At 36.8% G+C, this 24,665-nt stretch overlaps 2 protein-coding genes across 2 annotated transcripts; one reads left to right on the top strand and one right to left on the bottom strand.

Moving 5' to 3' along the window:
* Nucleotides 1–1,942: 1,942 nt before the first annotated feature.
* Nucleotides 1,943–17,471, top strand: tmem192 (transmembrane protein 192). The gene is made up of 6 exons (XM_058791777.1): nucleotides 1,943–2,137; nucleotides 2,645–2,797; nucleotides 3,135–3,396; nucleotides 3,993–4,130; nucleotides 11,909–12,011; nucleotides 16,732–17,471. The coding sequence occupies exons 1-6, from the start codon at nucleotides 2,108–2,110 to the stop codon at nucleotides 16,853–16,855; spliced, it is 810 nt and encodes a 269-aa protein (XP_058647760.1). The 5' UTR covers nucleotides 1,943–2,107; the 3' UTR covers nucleotides 16,856–17,471.
* Nucleotides 17,472–18,344: 873 nt separating this feature from the next.
* On the bottom strand, nucleotides 18,345–23,045 carry apela (apelin receptor early endogenous ligand). Its single transcript, XM_058784663.1, has 3 exons — nucleotides 22,650–23,045; nucleotides 20,467–20,556; nucleotides 18,345–18,705 (listed from the first exon to the last, which is right to left on the bottom strand). The coding sequence occupies exons 1-2, from the start codon at nucleotides 22,723–22,725 to the stop codon at nucleotides 20,468–20,470; spliced, it is 165 nt and encodes a 54-aa protein (XP_058640646.1). The 5' UTR covers nucleotides 22,726–23,045; the 3' UTR covers nucleotides 18,345–18,705; nucleotide 20,467.
* Between the last annotated feature and the right edge of the window lie 1,620 nt (nucleotides 23,046–24,665).

The raw sequence follows: 24,665 nt of genomic DNA, 5'->3' as shown, positions 1-24,665 counted from the left end.
AATCTCATAGTTTATTGCTATTATGAATTTACATGAAAGTATTCCATTCAAATAATGATGATGTTTAAATTTAATATTAAAAATATTTATAAATATAAAATCTCCCTTTCTCTCTTACTTTTGGCTGCTCCAAAAGGTGAAATAAACCTCACAAAAGTTGAAGTTTAGATGAAAAGTCAAAATTGAAAAGAGTATAACCATAAATATATTGAGATGAGATTTAGTGACATTTATTTTAGGAAAATCACTGGCATTTTTTTTTTTTAAATGTAACTTTTACTTTTAGTACAAGATGTTTTTTGTTTTTTTCTTGAAGGGATACAATCCACAAATAAGCCACGATGAAGAAAAAAATGATGGATGACATGAGTTAATAACCCCCAAAAAAAAACCTTTCTCTATGTTCAGATTGGACTGAAATAATAATACCAAAATTGACACTAATCTGGCTCTATTCATTGGATTTTAAATAGAAAAAGTGTTTTATTTTTTTATTATAATTATTTTACAAAGAAAAAATGGTGCATAATTTATAAGTGAATATGGTATATGTTTGTGTGCTTAACTCTACTGTGCACATTATTGTTTAGAAATCTCAAAATTTATGGGACAAGATTTATAGATCAGGTCTGTATGGTTGGCACAAATGTTATTTTGTGCTACATGTATAAATGGAATTATGAAGAACAACAGACTGGAGATTTTTCTTTGCATTGTAAGCCTTCTGCACTATTTTTTCATTGACTTTCCACGAATGGGACAAAATTTGCCAAAACACTTTGACAAAATGTGATGAGGACATGACCCACACACAAATTACACCTATGAGGAAAATTAAAGATCATAATTAATGTACAGTTTTTGGAATTGAAAAAAAAGTCATTAAATTTACAGTGAAAAACTCTAAATTGACATTCCTAGAATTCTCTGTATGACACCTCACGTTTTTTCATTGAGATGTTTCTTCACAGTTTTTTTCCCTACCAGTTACATTAGAGTTGTATGTTGTTTTTGGGATAGTTCACCCAAAACTTAAAGTTCTGTCATCATTTATTTACCCTCAAGTTGTTCCAAGCTTGCATCAATTTCTTTCTTTTAACATAAAAGATCATTTGAAGAATGAAAAAAATACTATGTAAGTCACTGGGGACCATTAACTGTTTGGTTACTCACATTCTTCAAAATATCTTCTTTTATGTTTAACAAAACCATATTTTTATGCTTAAGTTCTGGCAACCACGGTACAGATTCACAGATTTTATTACAGTGTAGGGGGGATACTTTCTCTATCCAAAGCGAGTTTATGATCACTATAATTCAAAGGCTTTCATTATAAAGTTCAACTAATTAGACTGTGCCCTATAATGACCATGTGATCCGGGTTCATGAATATGATTAATCAATAACGGTTAATATTGAAGCCTGCGACTAGCTACTGATCGGATCAAGAATTGCTGAACAGTGAACAGTGGCTATATAAAGGACGACTCAATGAGGGATTTAAAACTACTGTAAACTAAACTAACAATTTGTTTAACAAACCATTCAAAGCGTTTGTGCTTTTTAAACGCGCGAACAGAATGAAACAGAGCCAGGGTCTCGAGAAGCGGGGCGCAGTGTTGTTACATTCTGCCTCATTGCATTTTTATTTATTTATTTATTTTGCGTCATATTTCGCTCCTTATCTGCTGATTCTGAATTTAAAATGATAAGTTACCTGAGCGCGGGGCGGCTAAACTGACTCCTCCCCTCAAACACGTGTTTTAACCTTATTAATATTTTTTAGTGTTTTGTTTTTTCAATTATTTACAATCAAAGTGACACTGATACTGTTAAAAAAAACACAGGAAAATCATTAATTGTCAGTGCTATGTTAATATTAACATACTCAATGTTAATATTCGCCTAACGTCCTATTCTGAGCCAATCACCATCAGGCTGAATGACGAGCACCACGTAACGTAATTAATATTCATAACACAAACCTTTCTCATAGTAGTTTTGGTAATATCCGCAACCCGGAAGTCTAATTTAGAAATGTTTGTCCGGGCGTTTTGCCTTAAATCTGGACCTTTTTTGGCTTTATGTGTGATGGTGAGGCAGTGTGATGGAGTCTGAGCGTATATCGCCTTATGGCGTGAGTATAAACATTTTGCTGTTTTTCTAAGTGTAAACAGGGTCACGAGATCAGCTGTAACACAAGTATCTCCAAATGTTCCTGGTATGACAGACTGTTGCTTTATGTGTACTATTAAGTAACACACTTGTTTGCCTGTATGTTTTTGTGTGTGTATTTGTGCAGTAGTAGTATAAGACATGGTAGAAGAATATACACTGTACTTGTAAACCTCCTTTAAGTCACTCTTAGGTCCCTATTTCTAATGTGGCTGCTATTCGTATCACCCAAATGTTTTGATAATGGCGCTATATGTCGTTTAACTGGTTAAAGGAGCCTTTTACAGAAAATTTGTGAAATAGTTAATCATTATTAGGCCCTAATACAGTTTAGGCATTAGCACTTTGAAATGCATGACTTCAAAGTAACATTTAATGCCTGCAAAGCAGCTTTCAGCAAATGGCTGTAGTGTATGGATGCCATGGCTATTACTATCTAACCTGTATGTGTCTTTGTTTTTGTGGCCAGAATAACGCAAATGTAGATTTTACACAAAGCACTGACGATGACCCTCTTATTGATGGACCACTGGTTTCCTCAGATGCACTTGAGTCCGTGATCAAGAGAGAGTTTCAGAAATTACCCACTCATTGGGCAGTGAGTGTCATCTCATTTTTACATGTGAGTATAGCAACAGACAGTTTTCACTGCACTTACTTGAAGGAAAGTGACTTTAGCATTTTTAGATATTGAAAAACAAGACAAAATTAGTAAGTATTGGAAGTGTTAAATGTTGCTCCACACACCAAAAAAAAAATCACTTTAAAAATGGCAGTTTTGTTATACTCACCCTCATGTTGTTCCAGACTTTTTGTAATTTTTGTTTAAAACTTCTTTTGTTGAAGAAGAATCTTTAACCTTAAATTAAGTCTTTGTACATGAACACTATCACACACACTACACAAGTACCACAATCACGGTGTGCTTTTTGTGTAATTTCTCTTTTTCTGGTTTGCAGGTGGTTTATGTGGTTTTGTGCATTGTAATCACAGTATTTTGCTGGATATCTGATGAGCACACTCCTGAGTGCACTGCAGCATTGCAGGGCATCGACTCCAAGACTGTGATCTTACTGGGAAAAGTTGCGCTCTGGCTGATGGTCTTCATATATGATAGATATGTCCAGCATCACCATAGCGCAGTGAGACGGAGAGGTTATCTGGACTTCTACAGACTGACCCGTGGAATAAAAAACCTTCCACTGCTTATTCACTCTGCAGGTGAAAAGATGTTTCACACTGTTAATATCCCACTCCTGGTTTTCTTTGCCACTTCATAAAGTGAATCTCCATAATATCTAGTGTCCAAATACCTGTTATGTTTCACAAATGACCACTAGATGGCAGCACAGAAGCTATTATTGTAACTAAATAAATATGGTAACATTTACACTACCATTCCAAAAAAATGTTGTACTAAGAAACTAATAAGAAATTAGATTTCCCCCTAAGAAATTAGCAAAGATGCATTAAATAGCTGCTATGCACTTACTATTAATCAAAGAATCCTAAAAAAAGGTGTCACACCTTCCACAAAAATATTAAAGAGCACAACTGTTTTCAACATTGATAATAATTATAATATTAAATGTTTATAGAGCACCAAATCGGCATGTTAGAATGACTTCTGAAAGATCATTTGAGACTGAAGACTGGAATAATGGCTGCAGAAAAATATTCACATATTGATCATTTAGTAAAGAGGCCTAATCAAATTAAATCATAATCAAGTAAATATTTACACTTCTACCCAGTAATTGATATCCATTGCTAATATAATACAGTATTGATCTCTTTTTTTTTTCTCCCTTACACAGGTAATGCACTGATCCTGACTGTAATTGCTCCATCTTCTCTGCTGGATGCAAATGTGAAGAATCTTTCTGTATATCTTCTGTTGGCCATCATCTGTCTGGAGTTACTGCTGTCAGTTATATGCTTGCTTAGATATGCAGGTACTCTCACACAAGATTTTTTCATGGTTCGTTCTGAATCATATTTCTGTATAGTAAATAACAGAATCATACACCAAACCTTCTGTTTTTTCTCTATGCATTCATATGCACACATATGGGGTCCAGAATTCTTTTTTGCCACACTTGCCAATAGCATTAAGTATTTACCAATGGCTTTGAAACTAGTTTTTGCTCTATTTTATTTTAAACATTGATTTTTTTTTTTTGTCCTTCTGACAATTATGTAATTCTTCTGTAATTCCTTCTGTAATTATGTGGGTTTTTTTCTGTATTTGAAGAAAACATTGCTCATTTTGTAGCTCACATCATCATATGTTTTGGTAAACATACTTGTGAGCAAGCTCAGTCTATCCAACTGTTGAATACTTTTACCTTGACTAATCCAACCATAGTTAGTGAAATAATGCATAACTCTAATTCTTCCTCATGCCGGTTAGATCCTGCACCCACATTCCTTTTGAAACACAGTACTTATGTCATTTCTGCTCCTATCTTACACTTATGTAAATGTGTCCTTTATCTCTACCGCTGTTCCAATTTCTCTCAAAACTGCTGCTGTTATTCCTGCTCTTAAAAAAACAAACCTACACTATCTCACAAAAGTGAGTACACCCCCTGACATTTCAGCAACCATTTTAGTATATCTTCTCAAGGGACAATACTATAGAAATGAAAATTGTATATATTTTAGAGTAGTCAATGTGCAGCTTGTATAGCAGTATAAATTTACAATCCTTTGAAAATAACTAAACATACAGCCATTATTGTCAAAATAGCTGGCAACAAAAGTGAGTACACCCTAAGTGATAAGCGCTGTACGTCATTTAACCATGCAAAGCCACATGTCCTATTCATCATGTTCATGGTTTTGTCTGCTTGACAGGACCATACAAATTTGTGTATCTTGTATTAGAGCAGTTAAAATTTGGTGCTTTGAGTACAATTCTCTCATACCGACCAATGGATGTTCATCATAGCACCTCATGGCAAAGAACTCTCTGAGGATTTGAGAATTAGAATTGTTGCTCTCCACAAAGATGGCCGAGGCTATAAGAAGTTCGGTAACACCCTGAATCTGAGTTACAGTACAGCGGCCAGTGGCATACAGAGATTTTCTAAGACAGTTTCCACTTGGAACAGGCCTCACAAGGGTCGATCAAAGAAGTTAGGTCCTCGTGCTGTGCATCAGATGCAGAAGCTGGTTTCAAAAAACAGATGCATGAGTGCTGCCAGCATTACTTTAGAGGTTGCAGAAGCGGAAAGTCAACTTGTCAGTGCTCAGACCATACGCCGCACACTGTAACAAGTTGGTTTGCATGGCCGTCATCCCAGAAGGAAGCCTCTTCTGAAGCTGGCTCACAAGAAAGCCTGCAAACAGTTTGCTGAAGACAGCCTGTCCAAGAGCATGAATTACTGGAACCATGTCCTGTGGTCTGATGAGACTAAGATAAACTTGTTTGGCTCAGATGGCGTCCAGCATGTGTGGCGTTGCCCTGGTGAGGAGTACCAAGAAAATTGTGTCTTGCCTACAATCAAGCATGGTGGTGGTAGCAACATGGTCTGGGACTGCATGAGTGCTGCTGGTACTGGGGAGCTGCGGTTCATTGAAGGAAACATGGAGTCCAACATGTACTGAGACATTCTAAAGCAGAAGATGATGCCCTCCCTTCAGAAACTGGGCCGAATGGCAGTTTTCCAACATAATAACGGCCCCAAACACACGGCCAAAATGACAACTGCCTTGCTGATGAAGCTGAAGTTGAAGGTGATGGAGTGGCCAAGTATGTCTCCAGACCTGAACCCTATTGAGCACATGGCATCCTCAAGTGGAAGGTGGAGAAGCACCATGTGTCTAACATCCAGCAGCTCCATGATGTCATTATGGAGGAGTGGAAGAGGATGCCAGCAACAACCTGTGCAGGTCTGGTGAATTCTATGCCCAGGAGGATTAATGGAGTGCTAGATAGACAGTTATTTAGACAATAATGGCTGTATGTTGAGTTATTTTTAGAGGACCGTAAATTTATACTGCTACACAAGCTGCACATTGACTACTCTAAAATATATCCAAGTTTCATTTCTATAGTATTGTCCCTTGAGAAGATATACTAAAATGGTTGCTGAAATGTGAGGGGTGTACTCACTTTTGTGATATACTGTAGATCCAGCAGATTTCACTAATTATCGGCCGATCTCCAATTTACCATTTGCTTCCAAAATTTCGAAAAAGGTTGTTGCCACTCAGCTACAGTCTTTTCTAGTTCTTAATGGTCAGTTTGACATAATTCAATCTGGTTTCCGCTCACATCACAGTACTGAAACTGCTTTAGTAAGGGTTGCCAATGATCTCTTACTTTCTGGTGACTCGGGTGATATTTCCGTTCTCCTATTACTTGAACACTTGATACTGTCTGTCACAAGTTATTGCTCTATTGCCTTTCAGAGATGGGTGTCTCAGGTGCTACATTATCCCGGCTCTCTTCCTATCTTACAGATAGACAATAGTACATTGCCTATCTTACAGATAGACAATAGTACATTGCTATGCACAATTATAAATCCCCCACTGCTTTACTCAGACTGGGTGTTCCCCAGGGCTCTGTTCTTGGGCAATTACTATTTTTTTTTTTTTTTTACATTATGCCTCTTGGACATATAATTCATTGTTATGGTTTTCATAATCACTGTTATGTTTTGATATATGCTGCTTGCCATTCAGATTATATCCACCAGACCACAACATTATCTGTGTGTTGATGAGTTAAAGACATGGCTAAATTCCATTTTTCTAAGTTTGAATTTGAGCAAAATCGAAAATTTGATTAATGGCCTCCCAAATCTAACAAAAAAATTTAACTAATGTTCCCAGCTTTAACCTTTAACAGTTTTTCCATCTGCCACTGTCAGAAATTTCAGCATTACTCTTGATCTTTTGCTGACCCTGGATGTTTACATTAGCAAACTTCCAAAGTGGCATTGCAAAAGTCGCATTTCTCCAGCTTTGCCATATAGCCCAAAAGATGCTGAATCATTAGTGCGCACTTTTATTACATCGCACCTCGACTACGGTAATACTCTATTAGCTGGATTGCCAGTGCATTATATTTCTCGCTCATAATACATTCAAAATTCTGCTGCAAGAATATTAACCCACTGTAAACAATCTGCTCATATAACCCCCATCTTATTTTACCTCCACTGGCTGCCTGTATCATTGCACATTATTTACAAAATTCTTTAAAAAGCCTTTAAACTACTCAATGGTCTTGCTCCTTGCTGTCTCTCTGACTTACTTTCTCCTTAAATACTGTCTGGATCACTTCGATCCTCAGGGTGTGACCTTCTTACTGCACATAGATTTGTCTATCTTCAATGGGTGGCAGGAAGGTCATTTTCTGTCATGGCTCCTAAGCTATGGAACTATTTACCACTGGCACTGAGGACAATAACCTCACTTTCTGAATTTAAATCACAACTTAAAGCCTATCATGATATGCAACTGCAATCACTTCTGTTTCTGGACTGGGAGAATATCTACTGCTACCACTCACGTAAATGCACTCGTTTTGATGGCTAATTGCAAGTAATAGTTGCCACAAGTACAGTACATGCAAACCTCCCCCAGCATGCATTACAATACCCAAGCTTCTGTCCTTACCCCCTTTAGAAACACACCAGGCAGCTGTTGTCCCTCTCATCCTTTTTTACTCGCATTTTGTGCTCTATATGATAAAATAATAGTTCTTTGCTCTCCCGTGGTAAGAGGTGGAGAAAAGGGAAAATATTTTAGAGAATGTCTCAGAGAAAGACCATATGTGGGGGTAAGAAGCTTGTTATGGACACACGGCTCATCTTTGCCAAAGGCAACCTGAATCCACCCCACCCTAATACACCATGGCATTGTCTTTAATGTTGACACACACACACACACACACACACACACACACTTACACACATTCTCGTATCAGTGCCTGGATTCCAGAGATGATTAGTGAAGTGAAGCTTGACCACATGTTATCTATAGAGACACACCCTTACTCGCTCACTTCATTCTCAATGAGGTCTATCAGCAGATATCACCTCATGTCTCATATATCACTCTGTGAGTTATGCATGAGGCCAGGTAAATGTTTTTGATGTGTATTTTTATATGTATACACAAGCGTTCAAAAGTTTGGGGTCAGTAAGATTTTCTTTTTTAATTATTAATATTAACAATACTTTTATCTTGCAAGGATGCATTAAATTGATCAAATAGTAAGAGTGAGTATACATTCAATTCATATACAATATTATAAAATGTTGTATTTCAAATAAATGCTGCTCTTTTCAACTTTTTATTCATCAAATAATTTAAAAAAATTGTCACGGTTTCCACAAAAGTTTTAAACAGCACAACTGTTTTCAGCATTGATAATAATAATAATAATAAGCAGAAGAAGAAATGTTTCTTTAGCACCAAATCAGCATATTGGAATGATTTCTGAAGGATCGTGTGACATTAAAGACTGGAGTAATGGCTGCTGAGACTTCAGCTTTGCCTCGGAGAGCATAAGAGACGTCTTTCAAAAACATTTAAAAATCTTACCAACCCCAGACTTTGAATGGTAGTGTATATGAGTAAATGGTCCACAATCTGGAAATAACAATTTCAGGATTTGGAAAAAAGTAATTTTAAGGATAATAATAATAACATTGTGATGTGAATTAATAAGGAGTATTTAAAACTCTTGAGTCTGCACCTTTTCTGTTTTTGCTTCCATGAAGCATAAGTTGCTCTTTTGGAACAAATTTGAAAAATCTTATGGATAACATGATCAACAGAAGAGTTCATTATTCTTGAGAACTGCTGCAAACACAAGTGGCCAAATTCTGAATTTTTTTCTGAAACTTTTCACTCAAATAATGCTGTTAATATAACTTTTAATAAGCTATATTCAATTTAAAAAAGAAAAGAAAAGAACAATGGCTGTAGACATTATATGTGGATGTAGCTACATCTACAAATTTAAGAAACTTTCCTGTTCTTTCTCACGTGAGATTATTCCCAAAATAATAACCCCAGGTGTCAATCCAATACCCTTTATTTGCCGCACATTTATTGTGCTAACGAGTGATCTCTATCCATTTAACCACCGTTTATCTCCTCCTATCCATATATCCATCTCTCTGTCCCCTTCCTAGAGGAAGGTGCAGTTAGGTCAGAGTCATGCTCCAGGGTCTTTGAAGTGTCCTCTGTGATGTTGTATCTCTGCCTCTCTCTCTTCATTTGAACATGAATGCAGCGTTCTGTATGGGCCGTATGCCGCCTCTGCACTTCAAAGGAAGTTTAGGGCCCTTCAAAGGGGGCGAGGGAGGTGATTGGGACCTGCATTGTTTTACCGCGATGCACGGACAACATGCACTCGGCCCCCGTCATGTCCAAATGTGCTCAAGGATGGCATTAGTGTGGAATGCAGAAATATGATGCTTGGGGGAACTTAATGAACTTAAAGTGCACATGATTTTTAGAATCAAATGCCTTCCAGTTGCTTGAGTTCTAAGAGCTTGGATATGTTGCACAAAAGTGCAGAATATTTCTATGCATTGGACTTCTATGCAACATTGTGTTAGAATGCAAATGTCATGAATTATTGACCATCATTGTAATGGTGTTTATTTTTACGGTAGTCTTTTGTGGTTGGAAGCACTACTGTTTAGCGAAGATATAAGGAATGTGACACGTATACCAGAAAGACTGTCAATCTTTTTCTTTAAAAACATTCTTTATAGGCTTTTCTTGATGTGTGGTGACAGAACTGACAAATTACCCTTAATAACCTTCCAGCATTACATAACTAAACTCGCATACACACTGTATTTGTCTCAAATAACTGCTTGAGGTTCATTTACTATTATAGATTGCGTTTATATGGCACTTCAGAGTGAGAGAAAAGGTGTGCATTATCTCTAAAGAGGGATTCCCTGATCTCCTTCCTGCCCAACTCAATGGCCTGTTGGCCCCCATTTCCTGCAGGTGATTGAAGAAAGAGCAGTTTTATCTGATTGGTGTGTTTGTGATGGGTTGGCCAGGTGTGGGTCAGGAACAACGCTGAGGTGTTTGTGTATGTGTGTTACTGTTTTTGGTGATTATGGTGTAATTAGAATGTATTCAGACACCCTGAGATATCTTGATATTTTCCACTTTGATTTGTAGCTTATCTTTTGACAGATATGTTTAAAAATGTTTTTCCGAAAGCACAAACTATACGATACTATCGTCAACTGCTACCAAACTTGAAGTTCTTTTGAACAGTTTGTGTATGCACCGTAAACCTCAAGTAATATTACATTTAATAAAAGAGCCTTGCTGGCTACACAAGTGGATACAAATTCTATTTTCATTTGCAAGTGCAAATTTGTTCTTTTGAATACATGGGATGGAAATGATGCTTTATTCACAAATTCTTTAGATTCAGATTTTTCTCTGATAGAAACATTGCTAATGACTCGGCACAGTGGCACAATTTTGGAGCGTTACTACCTGTTTTGATTGACCAGTGGCAGACTAGGATAAGTATGTGCCTAGAAATAATTTTTATGTGCTTGAATAGAAAATTGTTGCCTGGGGACAAGATGGCCACTGAGCAACTCGATCTGCCTTAAAGAGACTTTGGCAAAGCTTTGTTTGGTGTTAAAAGTGCATCACTAGAAATACTTCAGTTACACTACTGTTCAAAAGTTTAGGGTTGGTACAATTATTTCTTTAATTTATTTTTTATTTTTACTTTCTTATGCTCAAGGCAGCATTTTATTTGATCAAAACTACAGTTAAAAACTGTAATATTGTGAAATATTATTACAATTTAACTTTTATATTTTGGTATTTTTTTGATAATATACAGTTTATTCCTGTGATGGAAAAGCGAAGTTTTCAGCAGCTATTACCCCAGTCTTCAGTGTGATCATTCTAATCATGATCTTTCAGAAATCATTCTAATATGCTGATTTGGTGCCTTTTTAAAATCTTTGCTGTCAATTTAGAACATTTTAATGCTTTTGAAGGGTAATGTGGTTTCCAGATATCCAAATAATTCACTATTTATCTCAATCTGCAATGTTTTGACATAATGCACATATTGTGCACTCTAGAGTCTTTAATTCAGATTCTGATTGAATTGGCTTGAAGTAGCCGTTCTGTTGCAGTGTGGGGAGTGAAAGTTTGCTGATTGAGAGGCACATTAATGGTGTGAGAGAGGAGGGAAGTGACGTGTGAAATCACACAAGTTGCCCTGTGTTCTCACGCTCCCAAAACACACACTAGCCACGCGTCTACTAGCACACCTTACAGTGAAGAATATCTGCGCTGAGCGTGACTCCTGCTCACACACCCTGAACGTGTGTCTTCACACACCTATCCCACGTTAAAGCATGTCTTGCGCCATCAGACACACACCACAGCTATCAACATTTTTGTCTGGCACAGTTCTGCATGTCATTTTTCAATGGTAAAATCTTTCACTGTTTATTATATTAAAGGAGGAGTTGGAATAAGAATGAGAGTGTAAATGAAAAGAGTAAAAGATGCATGAGTAAAAAAAAAAGTTTAGTTGCAGGTTGAAATGGAGAAATAATCCTAGATTTTCTTGTCAGACGTTTTGCTGTGTATTGAAATGATTGTGCAGAAGGAAGAGTGAGAGGGGGCTAGAGATAAGAAATGAGAAATCTACATTCTTGTTATTTCTTGTATTTATCTCCTTGTATTCTGTGTGTTTTAGTACACGTGGTGAAGTTTAATAGCAAGAAGCCACATCCTGATGTGACTGAAGAAGAACACTCTCATGGCTGCTCCAGCGAAGGACATACAGAGACAGGATTCAGGTACATTGGTAATAGACCCATATATGTGGGACATTTATTATATATATATATATATATATATACACACACACATATATGTGGTCAGAATTGTTTGTACTCTTGGTAAATATGATCAAAGAAGGCTGTGGAAATTAATCTGCATTGTTAATCCTTTTGATCTATTATTTAAAAAATTCACAAAAATCTAACCTTTCATTGGAGAATAAGAATTTGAAATGGGAGGAAATATCATTATCAAATAAATGTTTTTCTCTAATACACATTGGACACAATTAACGGTACCCTTTTATTTAAATACTTTTTGAAACCTCCATTTTCCAAAATAGTACAGGAGTTTATTCCTATAATGCCAGATAAGGTTAGAGAACACCTGACAAGAGATCAGAGACCATTCCTTCATCCATAATCACTCCAGACCCGTCAGATTCACAGCTCCATGTTGGTGCTGCTTCTCTTCAGTTCACTCGTTTTCTACAGGGTTCAGGTCAGAGGACTGGAATGGCCAGCAGAAGCTTGGTTTTGTGCTCAGTGACCCATTTATGTGTTGTTTTTAAGGTTTGTTTTTGGATTATTGTCCAGCTGGAAGATCCAAACATGGCCCATTATAAGATTTCTAACAGAGTGAGTCACTTTTTGATATTTTTTTTATCTGTTGGTATTTGATATAATCAGTGATGCCATGTGTCTAAACAAGATGTCCAGGACCTCCAGCAGAAATATAGGCCAACAACATAAAAAATACAGCAGTATATTTCATTGTACACATGGGGTACTTTTTATCCCTGTGTTCACCAAACCCATCTTGAGTGTTTGCTCCTAAAAAGCTAAATATTTAGTTGCATCTGACCATTGAAGCCAGACCCATTTGAAGTTCCAGTCGTGTCTGATAACTGAATATGCTGGAGTTTGTTTTTTGGTGAAAGCTTTTTTTTTCTGATGTTGGTGCTGTTTGATAATTTTTTTAAAAGATTTATGACCCTGAAACTCAACTATTTTCTGCAATTGTCCAGCTGTGGTCCTTGGGGAGTCTTTAGCCACTCAAACTCTCCTTCTCACCGTGCATTAGGACGATATAGACACACGTCCTCTTTCAGGTAGATTCATAACATTTTCTGTTGATAGGAAATTCTTAAAGGGGTGGTTTACTGCTTTTTTTCTTTGCTTGATTGTGTTTATGGGGTGCAATATAACATGTCTAAGTGTTTCGTTTGTTAAAAAACGCCTTATTTTTCATATATTTCACCTTTATTGTAAGCCGCTTTCTCCTCTGTCATTTGAACGACCGGTTGACTTCCTGATTCTCTGAAACCACTCCCTCAGAAACAGGCGATGGGCTCAGATTGGTCAGTTGGGCCGGTGTGTTGTGATTGGCTAAACTGCGTACTGCACATTGTCCGGAAACTTCACGCCCATTAACTTCATGGGTGACCGCTGCATGTGCTGCGGTCAAATGTAAATAATGGTGTCAATATTGCCGTATCAGTTTGACCCAGAATCAGACCCAGAAAGCGGTAATGAAGAGAGTCGAGCAGAACTTCCGCAAGCACGGCTCTTACAAACGTTTCTGAATGGAAGTTTGCTGTTGTGATTACATATAATTTCTTAAAGTTTGTACACGTTTGTCTTATACACACAAAATAGCATCGAACTAACTGGCCACTATAACCAAACAGCGTTGGCTTGTGTTTCTTGATCAAATCGAAAAATTACGTCATAAAGTATACATGGAAAATACATTTACAAAATTAGTACATAATTACAAATTTGGGTCCAAAATATTTGTACGCGTTTGTCATAGACACACAAAATAGCATTTAACTAACTGGCTACTAAAGCCAGCGTTGGCATTTGTTTACGTCCTTGATAAAACTAAAACATTACGTCTGAAATTATACATGCAAATACATTTAAAATGATTAAATCTTACTAACAGGTTGTGGCCCAACAACTGCTGCCTCTGGTTTTTAAGTTGGAACTGCTCCATGTTTTAGTAATAGTTTCTGTGTGAATCCGGCATTGAACTCTGAACTCTCTTGATTCTGGAAGCTGTCTTCCGTAAAATGCGCAGCACAGAGAGCTAAATTAGGATTGTAATTGTCAGGAACATAATCAAACATAAATTTTAACCATTGCTGACGAACTACAGCGTCCGTAGGAAGCCGAACACAGAAGACCTGACAGCTGGGTGAAAATAACACCGTTCGACGGCATGGATACAACTCTCCACTATAACTCTTCCTCTTCGACAAAGCCGCAGAACATGGCCTTGCCCCCTCTTTGGCATGTTCCGGAGGGAGGGGTTGATGCAAATTTATGGGTTTTTTACGTATGCAACCCGGGAAGTATCTCGTTGTAGTCCCATATGAGTCGTTTTTGTAGGCATTAAACTTCCTGATTTTTAAAAGACGATATCTCCGCTTACGTTGAACTTTCAGCAAAGCAACTTTGCAGATACTGTTCATGCACCAACAGCAACATTACACACTATTTAAAATGAAAAAAGTGAAATCGCAGTAAACCACCCCTTTAATTATTGCCCTGATGGTGGAAATGGGAATATTCACTGCTCTAGCTCTTTTCTTAAAGCCGCTTCACTCATTTGTGAAGCTCAATTATCTTTTGCTGCACATCAGAAATATATTCTTTGGTTTTTCTCATTGTGATGGATGATTAATTTGGAATTTGGCCTTTGTTTTGTTTTCCCTCCTATTTATATTTCTGTGAAACAGGAAGCCATGGCTGGATAATTTCATGTTCATAATCACGCTGGTGTGCTCAAAATTGTGAATATGAATATACTTCAGATATATTTTACTCATAAGAATTACTAGGGGTACCAGTAATTGTCCATGTATTTGAGAAAAAACATTTCTTTCATAATGATATTTCCCCCCATTTTAAATTCTTATACTCCAATGAAAGCTTTAAATTAAAAATAAAATAAATTATTTTTTTTTTTTAAATAAAAGATGAAAAGCATTAACAATGCACATTTATTTTTCACAGCCGCCTTTGATCATATTTATCAAGGGTACCAACAATTCTGACTGTGTGTGTATGTATAAATATACACACAATAGCACGCATACAAATTACATTGTATATTATCTGACTTTTTAATTATATCTGTCCAATAAATGAAACGGATTGATTGATATTCATTAAATTTGTTTAACAGTAGGCTTTCTTGAACCATTGGAATATTGAAGGGGTCATGATCCGCCTTTTGTTTTTTATTTTGTACAGTTCTCTGAGGTCCACTTGTAATGTTATCAAGATTTTTACATCAAAAAACATATTTTAGAAGTAATGGGATATTTTCTGTCCTGTTTTTGAATAGGTATGGCGTATTGTAGACTCTGAAGTAAACGCCCACTGCTATGATTGGTTAAAAGTTGTGCATGTTTGACAGATTACATCAGATGCTGCAGTGATTTAGGTTAAAAGCGCATAAATGATCACATCCAACAATCTGTTTAATAGACAAAGCAATAGTGATCACGTAATTAAAAACAGTTACTCACACTTGTGTGTTGCGACATTACTGTCAGATCCAATAAAGCTGGCACAGCCTCGTCTTTTAGTTTCAATCTTTCTGAAAATCCTACATCGAATTGTGCCTTGTTTGTAAATGAATCTGTGGTAAAATGAAGGACCAAGTTCTTCCTGACGCGGTCTGGATCTTCATTAAAAATAAAGTTCATCCACTCTTTCCTAACGTTGAGATTAGAAGGAAGTGTAATGCAAGTTTCCACAGCTTGGCACTGAACTGTCTGGTTGTCTTCGGAGCATCTTTATCATTTGGTTCCTGTGTAGACCCATGTTCACCTTGTTATTTACACTACATGGGCAAATCAGTGGGCGGAGCTAAACAGGCAGCGAAGTAGAAGCAGGCGTTGATCATCTTCTGCGGAGGTGATGTTTAGCCACACTATTACTTCATACATTCCACAAGCTGTCGTTTTGGAAGACTGGCTTCAATATAAGCTTTTTAGACTAACGACACAGTTTTGAGTTCTGAAACTTGCAGGATGTTTTTATAGTACAGTGACCTCTTACAGTATATGCCAAAAGATCGGCAATGATGTGTTAAATTGATCAAAAGTGACAGTGAAGACTTTATTACAAAAAATGGTAACAAATAATTTATTTTGTTTTGATGTGCATTTCTTGACACCAAATCAGCAGAGTAGAAGGATTTATGATGGATCATGTGACACTGAAGATGAATGAATAATGAATATTTTCTAAATTAAAAATTAATGTTTACTCTTTAAAAGAGCTTGTCTTTTCTTTTTTTTTTTGTCACACAGGCATTGTTTTTTGTTGTATTTATTCGTTTACTTTTTTAAAGATTTTTTTTTGTGCCATTTGTGCCATAGGCATGTATAATTTCTTCATTCCAGTGGTTTATAGTAGGCCTACATTAGTTAAACAGTTGTAATAAGATCGTTTTCTGTACTTGGAGCTGTTTTTAAAATAATTGTATTTTTTTTTTTTTTTTTTTCCAGTGTTTTTTTTTTTTTTCTCATACTGACCAATATATGGTTATCTGTATTGGCCAAAACAGGCCATACTGGTGCATCCCTAAATACAACGTATTTTCTGTGTGACTAGTGTTTTCATAGTCGCGCACACACACACATACACTCACATTTCAATCCCAAGTGCTGTGGACGGGTCGGACAGGTGCACATGTGTTCTGTGGTTTATTTCACAGGGACGGCTCCAGTTTGGAGGATGTGGTGGAAAAGCAGGCGGACCTGATTGATTATCTGAAACAGCACAACGGCGTTCTGAGCAGGAGGATCCTCGCGCTGACCGCTCAGCAGATCAGAGGCTGACACTTGCAAACAGAGAGAGTGACTCAGGTCTGTTTGTGCGTATGATGGGGTTTGAAGCCTTGCGTGCGAGTGTGTGTGTGAGCGTGTCTATCTTGACTGGCATCGGCAGCCATGGCTCACTGATCAGAAGGCTTTTGGTGGGAAACGAACCTTGGTAACCTTTCTAACGATGCTCTCAGGTTTCCATGGCGACAAGTCTGAGTAGACAATAGCTGCAATTAGGAAGTCAAAAACCTCTGCTGCAGAAATGTTCAGTAAAGATGCTCATTATGAGTTGGGAATAGCGAGATCTAATCAAACTAAAAGCTTTATAATGTAACTTATGGTTTTCCTTGTTTATGTCCGTGAGAGCATGAATAAGTTGGGTATAGCGATAATTAATTAGTACTTAATTTGGTTTCTTTAGTGCATCATTGGTGTTTTGGCTTAGTGGATCAGTGCTGTTTTTGTGTGTAAGAAACGTGTTGGACGGATGTTTCTTGTGGGATGTATGTGTTGGAGCTGTTCTCAAATCGTGACCTTTTTAGTCCTGATGCTGAAGATGTTGTGAACTACTGTCATTTATGTAAACTAATGTGAATAAAATGATTGAAACTTCTTTTTGAAATAAAATTTCCACAGATTTTATTGAATTAGGTTGGTGGCGTTTTTAATGTGCTCATCATAATGTGTTCAATAATTAAACAAAGTTTCAAAATAAAGAAAGAGATAAGATAATAGATTTGAAATTTTGTTTAAAACACACATCAGGTTCTTAGAAATCTACTTTTTGTATATTAGTTACGTATGTTTTTGGAAAAACGTATATACCATGTTCAGCAAAAGTTCAAATGATGTGTGCAGTGTAACCGAAGTAAAAAAAGTAATTAAAATGTTCTTTAAATACAGGGAAGTATACACATAACTAATTTAAATACTTAAAATAGTTTAATAAGTTTACTATTTTAACTTTAGACATTTCATGATAGTGAAAGGATTTACAGTGTAACATCAAGATATTTTGATACAAATGTTAGTATATTTTATAATTATTTTAATTCTGAATAATTTCGCAGGGTTGCTCTTAATGACATTTTACAGTTAATAAAAGGAAAAATGTTTACAGTTATGAGGGTCTTCAGAGGTCCTCTACGATTTCACATTCCTTTTTTTTCAGATAAATTTTGGGTATAAGTGTATAACATTGTTACTGAATATATAAATCTGTTTTTAAGAGTAGTAGTCAACAGAAAAGGAAAATACATATGCAACAGGGGCTGAAAAATACACTGTCTGGGATCAGAAATGTTGACCTTTCTGAACTGTTTTTTTTCTGATTCTGTCAGTCAAAATGAGAACAATCCCAATTTGTCAAAACCAATTGTCAAACCAGGCAGTCTAATGATCCCAGTACACTTTTCATTCACTTTGCCCCCCTACCTCCCCCAAGCATTGTGACACACAAAGCCCAGGTGAAAAGACAATACACTTTATTTGATCAGGATAATAATAAAACATTTGAAGTGCATAACTTACATATAAACACATATCATTCAGTTCTTACTATTTACAATGGTTCTGGCAAACTCAAACTGATTGAGCGATGAGTTTTCAGCATGTTTGGTTGCAGTTGATGTCCTCATGGCTTGTTCACTTAACATTCATAAAACAATACACTTCCTTTACAGAAGTGACTAGCATGGCTTGGTTACAGTATACGGGCAAATGAACAGTCCTCAGTGAGTCTGATATGACACTCCTCTCTCATTTCCCATCCATCAGTGGTCTTTGGTTTTCTTAAGGCTTGACAAGACATCATTTCAAGATCATTGACAAGACATCAGTTGTGGATAGTTGAGTAATTGTGAAACCTGAAGAAAACAGAAACAGAGTTTCAGTCCACAATCATTCAAGCCTATGGAATAGATATTTATTGTTCTTGATGTGATCTTTGTGCAGCTTTTCTTTTAGACATTGTTCCTATATATATGTGTGTGTGCATCTGTTTGTGTGTTTTGTTAACTCCAGACTAGCTCTGGCTCATTGTGTGGGGGTCATAGAGTAAAGGTTAAAGGTGACAACCTCTCCAGAATGTCTGAAAACAGTAGGCGGCTCCGGTAGGCTGTCACAGTGAATGTGTGTCCCCACAGATACAGTGTCACATCACACACACACATTTCAACACGAACAACCACACAATTTCAACTTGAGTAATTTGAGAACTGAGAATGGGAATTTTTATGTAAGAACCAACTATGACTTGGTATCCTTGACCTTTGCTCTTCGAGTAACAAAAAGGCCCTTCAGCAGCCATGACAAAGTATATTCACCTCTTTTTCACTTTATGTGGTAGTTGTGCATTTTTATACTCTTCGAATAGTATTTTCACTTCAGACTACTTTATTTGTATTTTGTTTTACTGCAGAATAGCTAATCTGCAACACTTGTCCCTGGTTAGGATTTTACTAAAAGCCTAAGAAATACAACTATCGAACGCTCTAAACTGTAAAACACAAAAATAGATTGGGAAAAGATATTAATTAATAATCACACAATTTATACTGCTTAAACCAGTTTTTATATTGATCTGTTCTCCTTTCAATTCTATTGGTAAACCATTCCATAACTGTAGTACACCCTTCACTGAAATGGCCACCAGGTGTTTCTGAGGACTGGCATTACTAGGCGTCCCACCCAAGTTTTACAGTGTGTGTGTGGCAGATAGTTAAAATGGGTTGTATTTACGGGGGTAGGGCTTTTCTCGTCCGTCTGTTTGTCTCTGCTTGGGCTATGTAGGTTTCCACTCTTTTGTGTGTGTGTGTGTGTTTGTGTGGGTGGGTGTGGAGTGTTTGTGTTTACTCCCAGTCCGAGAGAAAGTCGCACGGCTATAAAGATCCAATAATTTCCCAGCTCATTTAGTACAGGGTATTTACCCAAAGTCTCTCTGTTTGTTTCCGCTGTGGCTTAAGGCCACTGAAGATCCGACAGCCGGCTTGTTAATTAATCTGGCCGTCCCTTCTCCAGAGATTACAATGGAGTGGTGCCCAGCTAACAGGGAATGTTCTCAGAACATTCTAACACAGTTCTCTCAAAGTTAACAAACATTCTTCCAGTACCATTATTAGAATGTTCATTCAAAGTTACCTGGCCTTTAATAATGTTCTCAAAACATTATTTATATGGAGTTTTAGTTGGTTATTCGTCTAACTTTTTTTTTTTAAACATTCCCAAAGTAACATTCCCATAATTGCAAAATGATTAAATGGAACATTCTCTTAATGTTGTCCTTAATGTTCGCATAACCATTTTTAAACATTTAAAAATGGGATGTTTTGAACGGAAAACATTCTTAGGACATATTTTTGTTATGTAAATGTATTCTTCTTAAATTTGTTTGGTAAATGTATTCTTAAATGAGGTGCATGCACTTGTTAGGCAGGATTTGGTGTGTGTTGTCAAGGAATCGCAAAAGTAATTTGAGGTATTTCGCAATTATTTGTCTGCAAATACTTGCATGGAATGTCAGAATTTGGATTTCCTAATGATGCTCCTCTTTGATAGCTCTTTTTCAATATTTGCTCATTCCTTAGAGTAATAAAAGGGAATAAATAGCCAGTGAAGTGAAGTCTTACCTCAAGGGAATGGCACTCTGGAGTGAAGAGGCAGACAGCGTTTCTTTGGACAGTTGTGTCTGCGATATTTCCGCCTCAGGTTGAGAAAATCTGGAAAGGGAAGGAAAAAAGACTTGTTAGGGCTATAGACTATTATTAACCTTTATGGCAATATTTAATGCGAAGTTGTGTCACATTTGTATAGCGCTTTATACAGTACAGATCGTTTTACAGCAGCTTCACAATAATAAACAAGAAAGTTGCAAGGTTCTTCAGTAATGAAACAATTAATTTCAGGTGTAAAGCAGCTCTAAATAGACAGTAGTGCCGTTATGCAGCTTAATTTAGTGCAATGGTGATTCAGTTTAGTTCAATAACAGTCTGAATGTTGCCAAATTCGTTACTATGAGAATCAACAATTTGATATTTTGGGGGGTTGGGAAGATATGCATCCTTTGCCCCCTGAACCCCTCCCCTGATTGGGGTGTTACCTAAAATAAAATCAAAATCAATGGTCTCCCCAGTTGGTAACAAACAATCTGGAGGGCAATATAACAATCAGAGGTTCTTGTGATAACGCTCATGTCACTTCCCTCCATAAGCAGCTATTAGATCCTCTCCCAGAGGCGCAAGGACAATGGCACGGTGCGCACGGGAGGAGAAGCGGGTGCTTTTATATCTGCCTTTGACTAAAGCAATGTGAACTCCATGTACCTCCCTCTCTTTCTCTCTTTCACCGCAGTAACCCTATGCTAATGCATTATACCATTGTGCTCAACATCATGACTAACAATGAACGCCGGTGCTTGATCGCCCACGGGCACCAGATTAATTGCGCATAGCCGCCACAGCAGCGGGAGATGAGAGTGTATACACGTAGGCCAAATTACATTTAGTTACAGTATATACCTGTGTTTGGTATAAACGTAGAAAAAACTACGTAAATTGTGTAAAATGGCTTGGTCTCGTGCGTAATTGTGGTTTATTTTCAGTTTTGCGATAATTAAAAAAAAAAAATCTTATATTTGGTATAAAAGTGCAAAAAATAACATTTATTCCCAAGTCAAGGGTCAAGTGAAGTCTTTGTGAAACCCGAGCTCGTCTCTGGAGTATGTTAAGATGCTGAGCTTTTCAGAAGCGTCAAGCGCCACTTAAAATCCACTCAGAGCACTGACCTTAAATCAGCCATGACTGAGCACAGACCACTAACCAGGACAAACCTAAATATGCCAACTAGCTCCTTCTTTACTAATGAGGGGACGTTTATCCAAAGTGACTCGCAGCAGAACAGTTGGATAGTTGAATGGCTAAACCGTTCTGAGGTTTAATTCTACAGGTAGCCTATTCAAAAAGATACAGCCTATCTTATAATATAATAAAAATATATAATATATTTGCGTTTAGATTAAAATATAGACCTAATTTATTACGAAAAAAATCTAACTAACTAACTAACTGGCCTACTCCCTGTGAAGAACCAGTCTGTAATGATAGGTCTATTTGTTTTACGAACCTTCAGTACACAAAACATGATTTCGAGACGATAACTTGCAGTTTAGTAAGTAAATCAGATGTTGATTCAGTGACCGCTCTGAGCACTCAGTGAGTTCATTCAGACTGATTCAAACTATTAAAAGAACCTGCTCATAAGAGTCATTTGTTTGTGAATCAGTTGCACTGTATTTTTGTTTTTGCTTGTTCCCCGGAACTTAATTTTCTTTCTTTTGACCTATTTTACAATACACTTTTTTTCTTGTAACATTCACTTCAGACTGCAAGCTCACAACTCAGGTAAAATGTTAATTATTTTGCTGTGGCGCCGTAGATTATGCAGTTCTGTGCTTCACACTCAAGTGCATCAGTTATCGCTGAGAATCGGTGTAATTCACTACTAAATATGATTCTTTGGAATTATAGGCATATAAATAAAGTTGACGATATTTTGTGGGGAAAATAATACAAATAAAAAACAAAAACAAGGATAAACAGCCTAAATTTGAACTGCAGGTCAAGCGGTTAACAAAAGCACTAGAAGCAAATAAATCCTTTCACTTGTTAGTCTACTTGTTTGTAGCAACTGTTTTAATCCAGAGCTACACCACGCAACTTTTCTGAATCACATCCTTTTTTGGCTACATATTGTAACTAGTTGAATTCATATATTTAGTACCCTCGAATCAATGTCTTGAGGTTATGTAGCCTACCTTGTTTTTCGGCGCTGGTGATGAACAGGACTGTGAGCAGCAGCAGAAGGAGATAGAGTGGATGGAAGAATCTCATGGTGATGCTGTGAGAGGTTTGGTCCGCTGCGCAGACCCGAGTGTCCTCAGATGTCTCCGGTATCTCCGAAAGCAAATTCTGTGAATATGCAGGTAACGTACAAATCCTCTTATACGCCTGTCGTTCTCAGTAATTATTATCTGAGCTCGTATAAGATGCCGTTATAGTGGATGTGCAGCTCAAGTCAGTTCTCAGGCTTCCAACTTTTCCAAAGTTTCAGATGGCGATATTCACTCTCTCTTCTCTCTTCTCTCTCCCCAGAAGGATGGATGGATAGATAGACAGATGACCTGATGAGTGTGAATGTCCAGTCGAGACAATGTTACTTCACCCCCTATTTATACAGACAAGAGAAAGGGGGAGGAGAGGGCACAACAGAAGGAGGGGTATGGAAGACCAAAAACTGGGTGGGGACATGGGACATCTCTCTCTCACACACACACACACACACTTTGCATTGCACATATTGACCCCACATGTATTAGGTAACAAAGCAGGCAGAAATATATTTTTTTGGAGATCATATTTTGTGTGTACAGTGTTTTCAAATGATGTATAATAGGGACCAAAAGTCTGATAAATGCATTTGTTTTGCATTCTTTTCTCATTTAATACTACTAATCATTTAACAATTTAGGTGAATTTCAAAATGTTTTATATTTTGTCAAAACAATCTTTGCCCAGAAAATCTTGAAAACTTTTGTTCTAACAATCTTAAATTTGATTAGTGATGAATAAAATAAATAAGTGATTGTTTAGGAAAACAGTTTTGATTAATTTGCCTTTCAATCAAATTTATTTGATTTGAATGAATGAATGAATTAATGTTTTATTAGTTTGGTAGTTATTTTAAATATTTTTATAGTATTTATTTTAATAATGTTTTACATTTACATTTTTAACTATTTAAACAAAGAAAAATTATGTTTGTTTACGTTTTCCAAAAATATTACAATTCAGACGGGTATAAAAACAAAAAAGTTTACACATTTATAAAAAATGATAGTGAAGTGTATAGCAGAATATATTGATTATTTTCAGTGATCTCAAGTGAAATATTGTCATTGCAATCTCAGACTTTTAGACCCCACTGTGTGTGTATTTGTGTATTTATCTGTGTGGATAAATATAGATTATTGAGGGATGTTGCCTCGTAATATGTATGTAGTTGAGTGTGTCTGTTTTTGGTTAGAGATTAGCACTGGTCAAAGAGGTGTGTGAATTATTGGCTGGCCTGGTCAGTTAAGTGTGTGTGTGTGTGTGTGTGCACGCGCGTGTGTAAACGAGCTGTGAAGTGCTGATATAGTGTAGCTGTTGGATCTATGAGCTCTTTCTTTACTAATGAGCTACTATTGTACTTCACTACCTAGAACAAAACCTCACAACAGGAGAGCCAGCCTGACACACACTTTACACACTGGCCAAAGTCTGTTAGAGCTAATGTCCGCGTTTTTCATCAAAAGTATGAATTACATGGTCTAATACTCAACTTGACTTTTAGAGGCATAAAATCACCCTGGAAGAAATCAAGGAAAGGAGTGAAGAGACAAATCAAAATGGCAGAGCATTAGAATTATAATTCATCACACAAAGATAAATGTAGTTTACATTAGGGTTAAGCAAGGATTTAAACTGAGCCAGTGTTAATTCAGGAACACCCCCCATGTATCATTTGCACGTAAACATCACTTTGAATGATGTCTACCCAGGCTCCCTTAAGATCAAGTACAAGTGCTGTGGATCTAAAATGATGGAGACAAAGTTGCAAAGAGTGTTTATCCCAAAACAGACTAAATAATGGAAGAGTCACTTTCTGATGGACAGAAAGTGGGAGTTTTAGCTCAGAATGGCTTTTCTTTGTGTGCATGCTTTTGTTCAGTGATGTGATACTAAACTGCACAGATACCCCAGTGTGTTATGGGTCCAAAATGGTAATGTTA

Source organism: Onychostoma macrolepis, chromosome 01 (assembly GCF_012432095.1).
Source record: "Onychostoma macrolepis isolate SWU-2019 chromosome 01, ASM1243209v1, whole genome shotgun sequence".
NCBI lineage: Eukaryota > Metazoa > Chordata > Actinopteri > Cypriniformes > Cyprinidae > Onychostoma > Onychostoma macrolepis.
The sequence above is the reverse complement of the archived record's forward strand: the minus strand, read 5'-3'. Positions and strand labels throughout refer to the sequence as shown.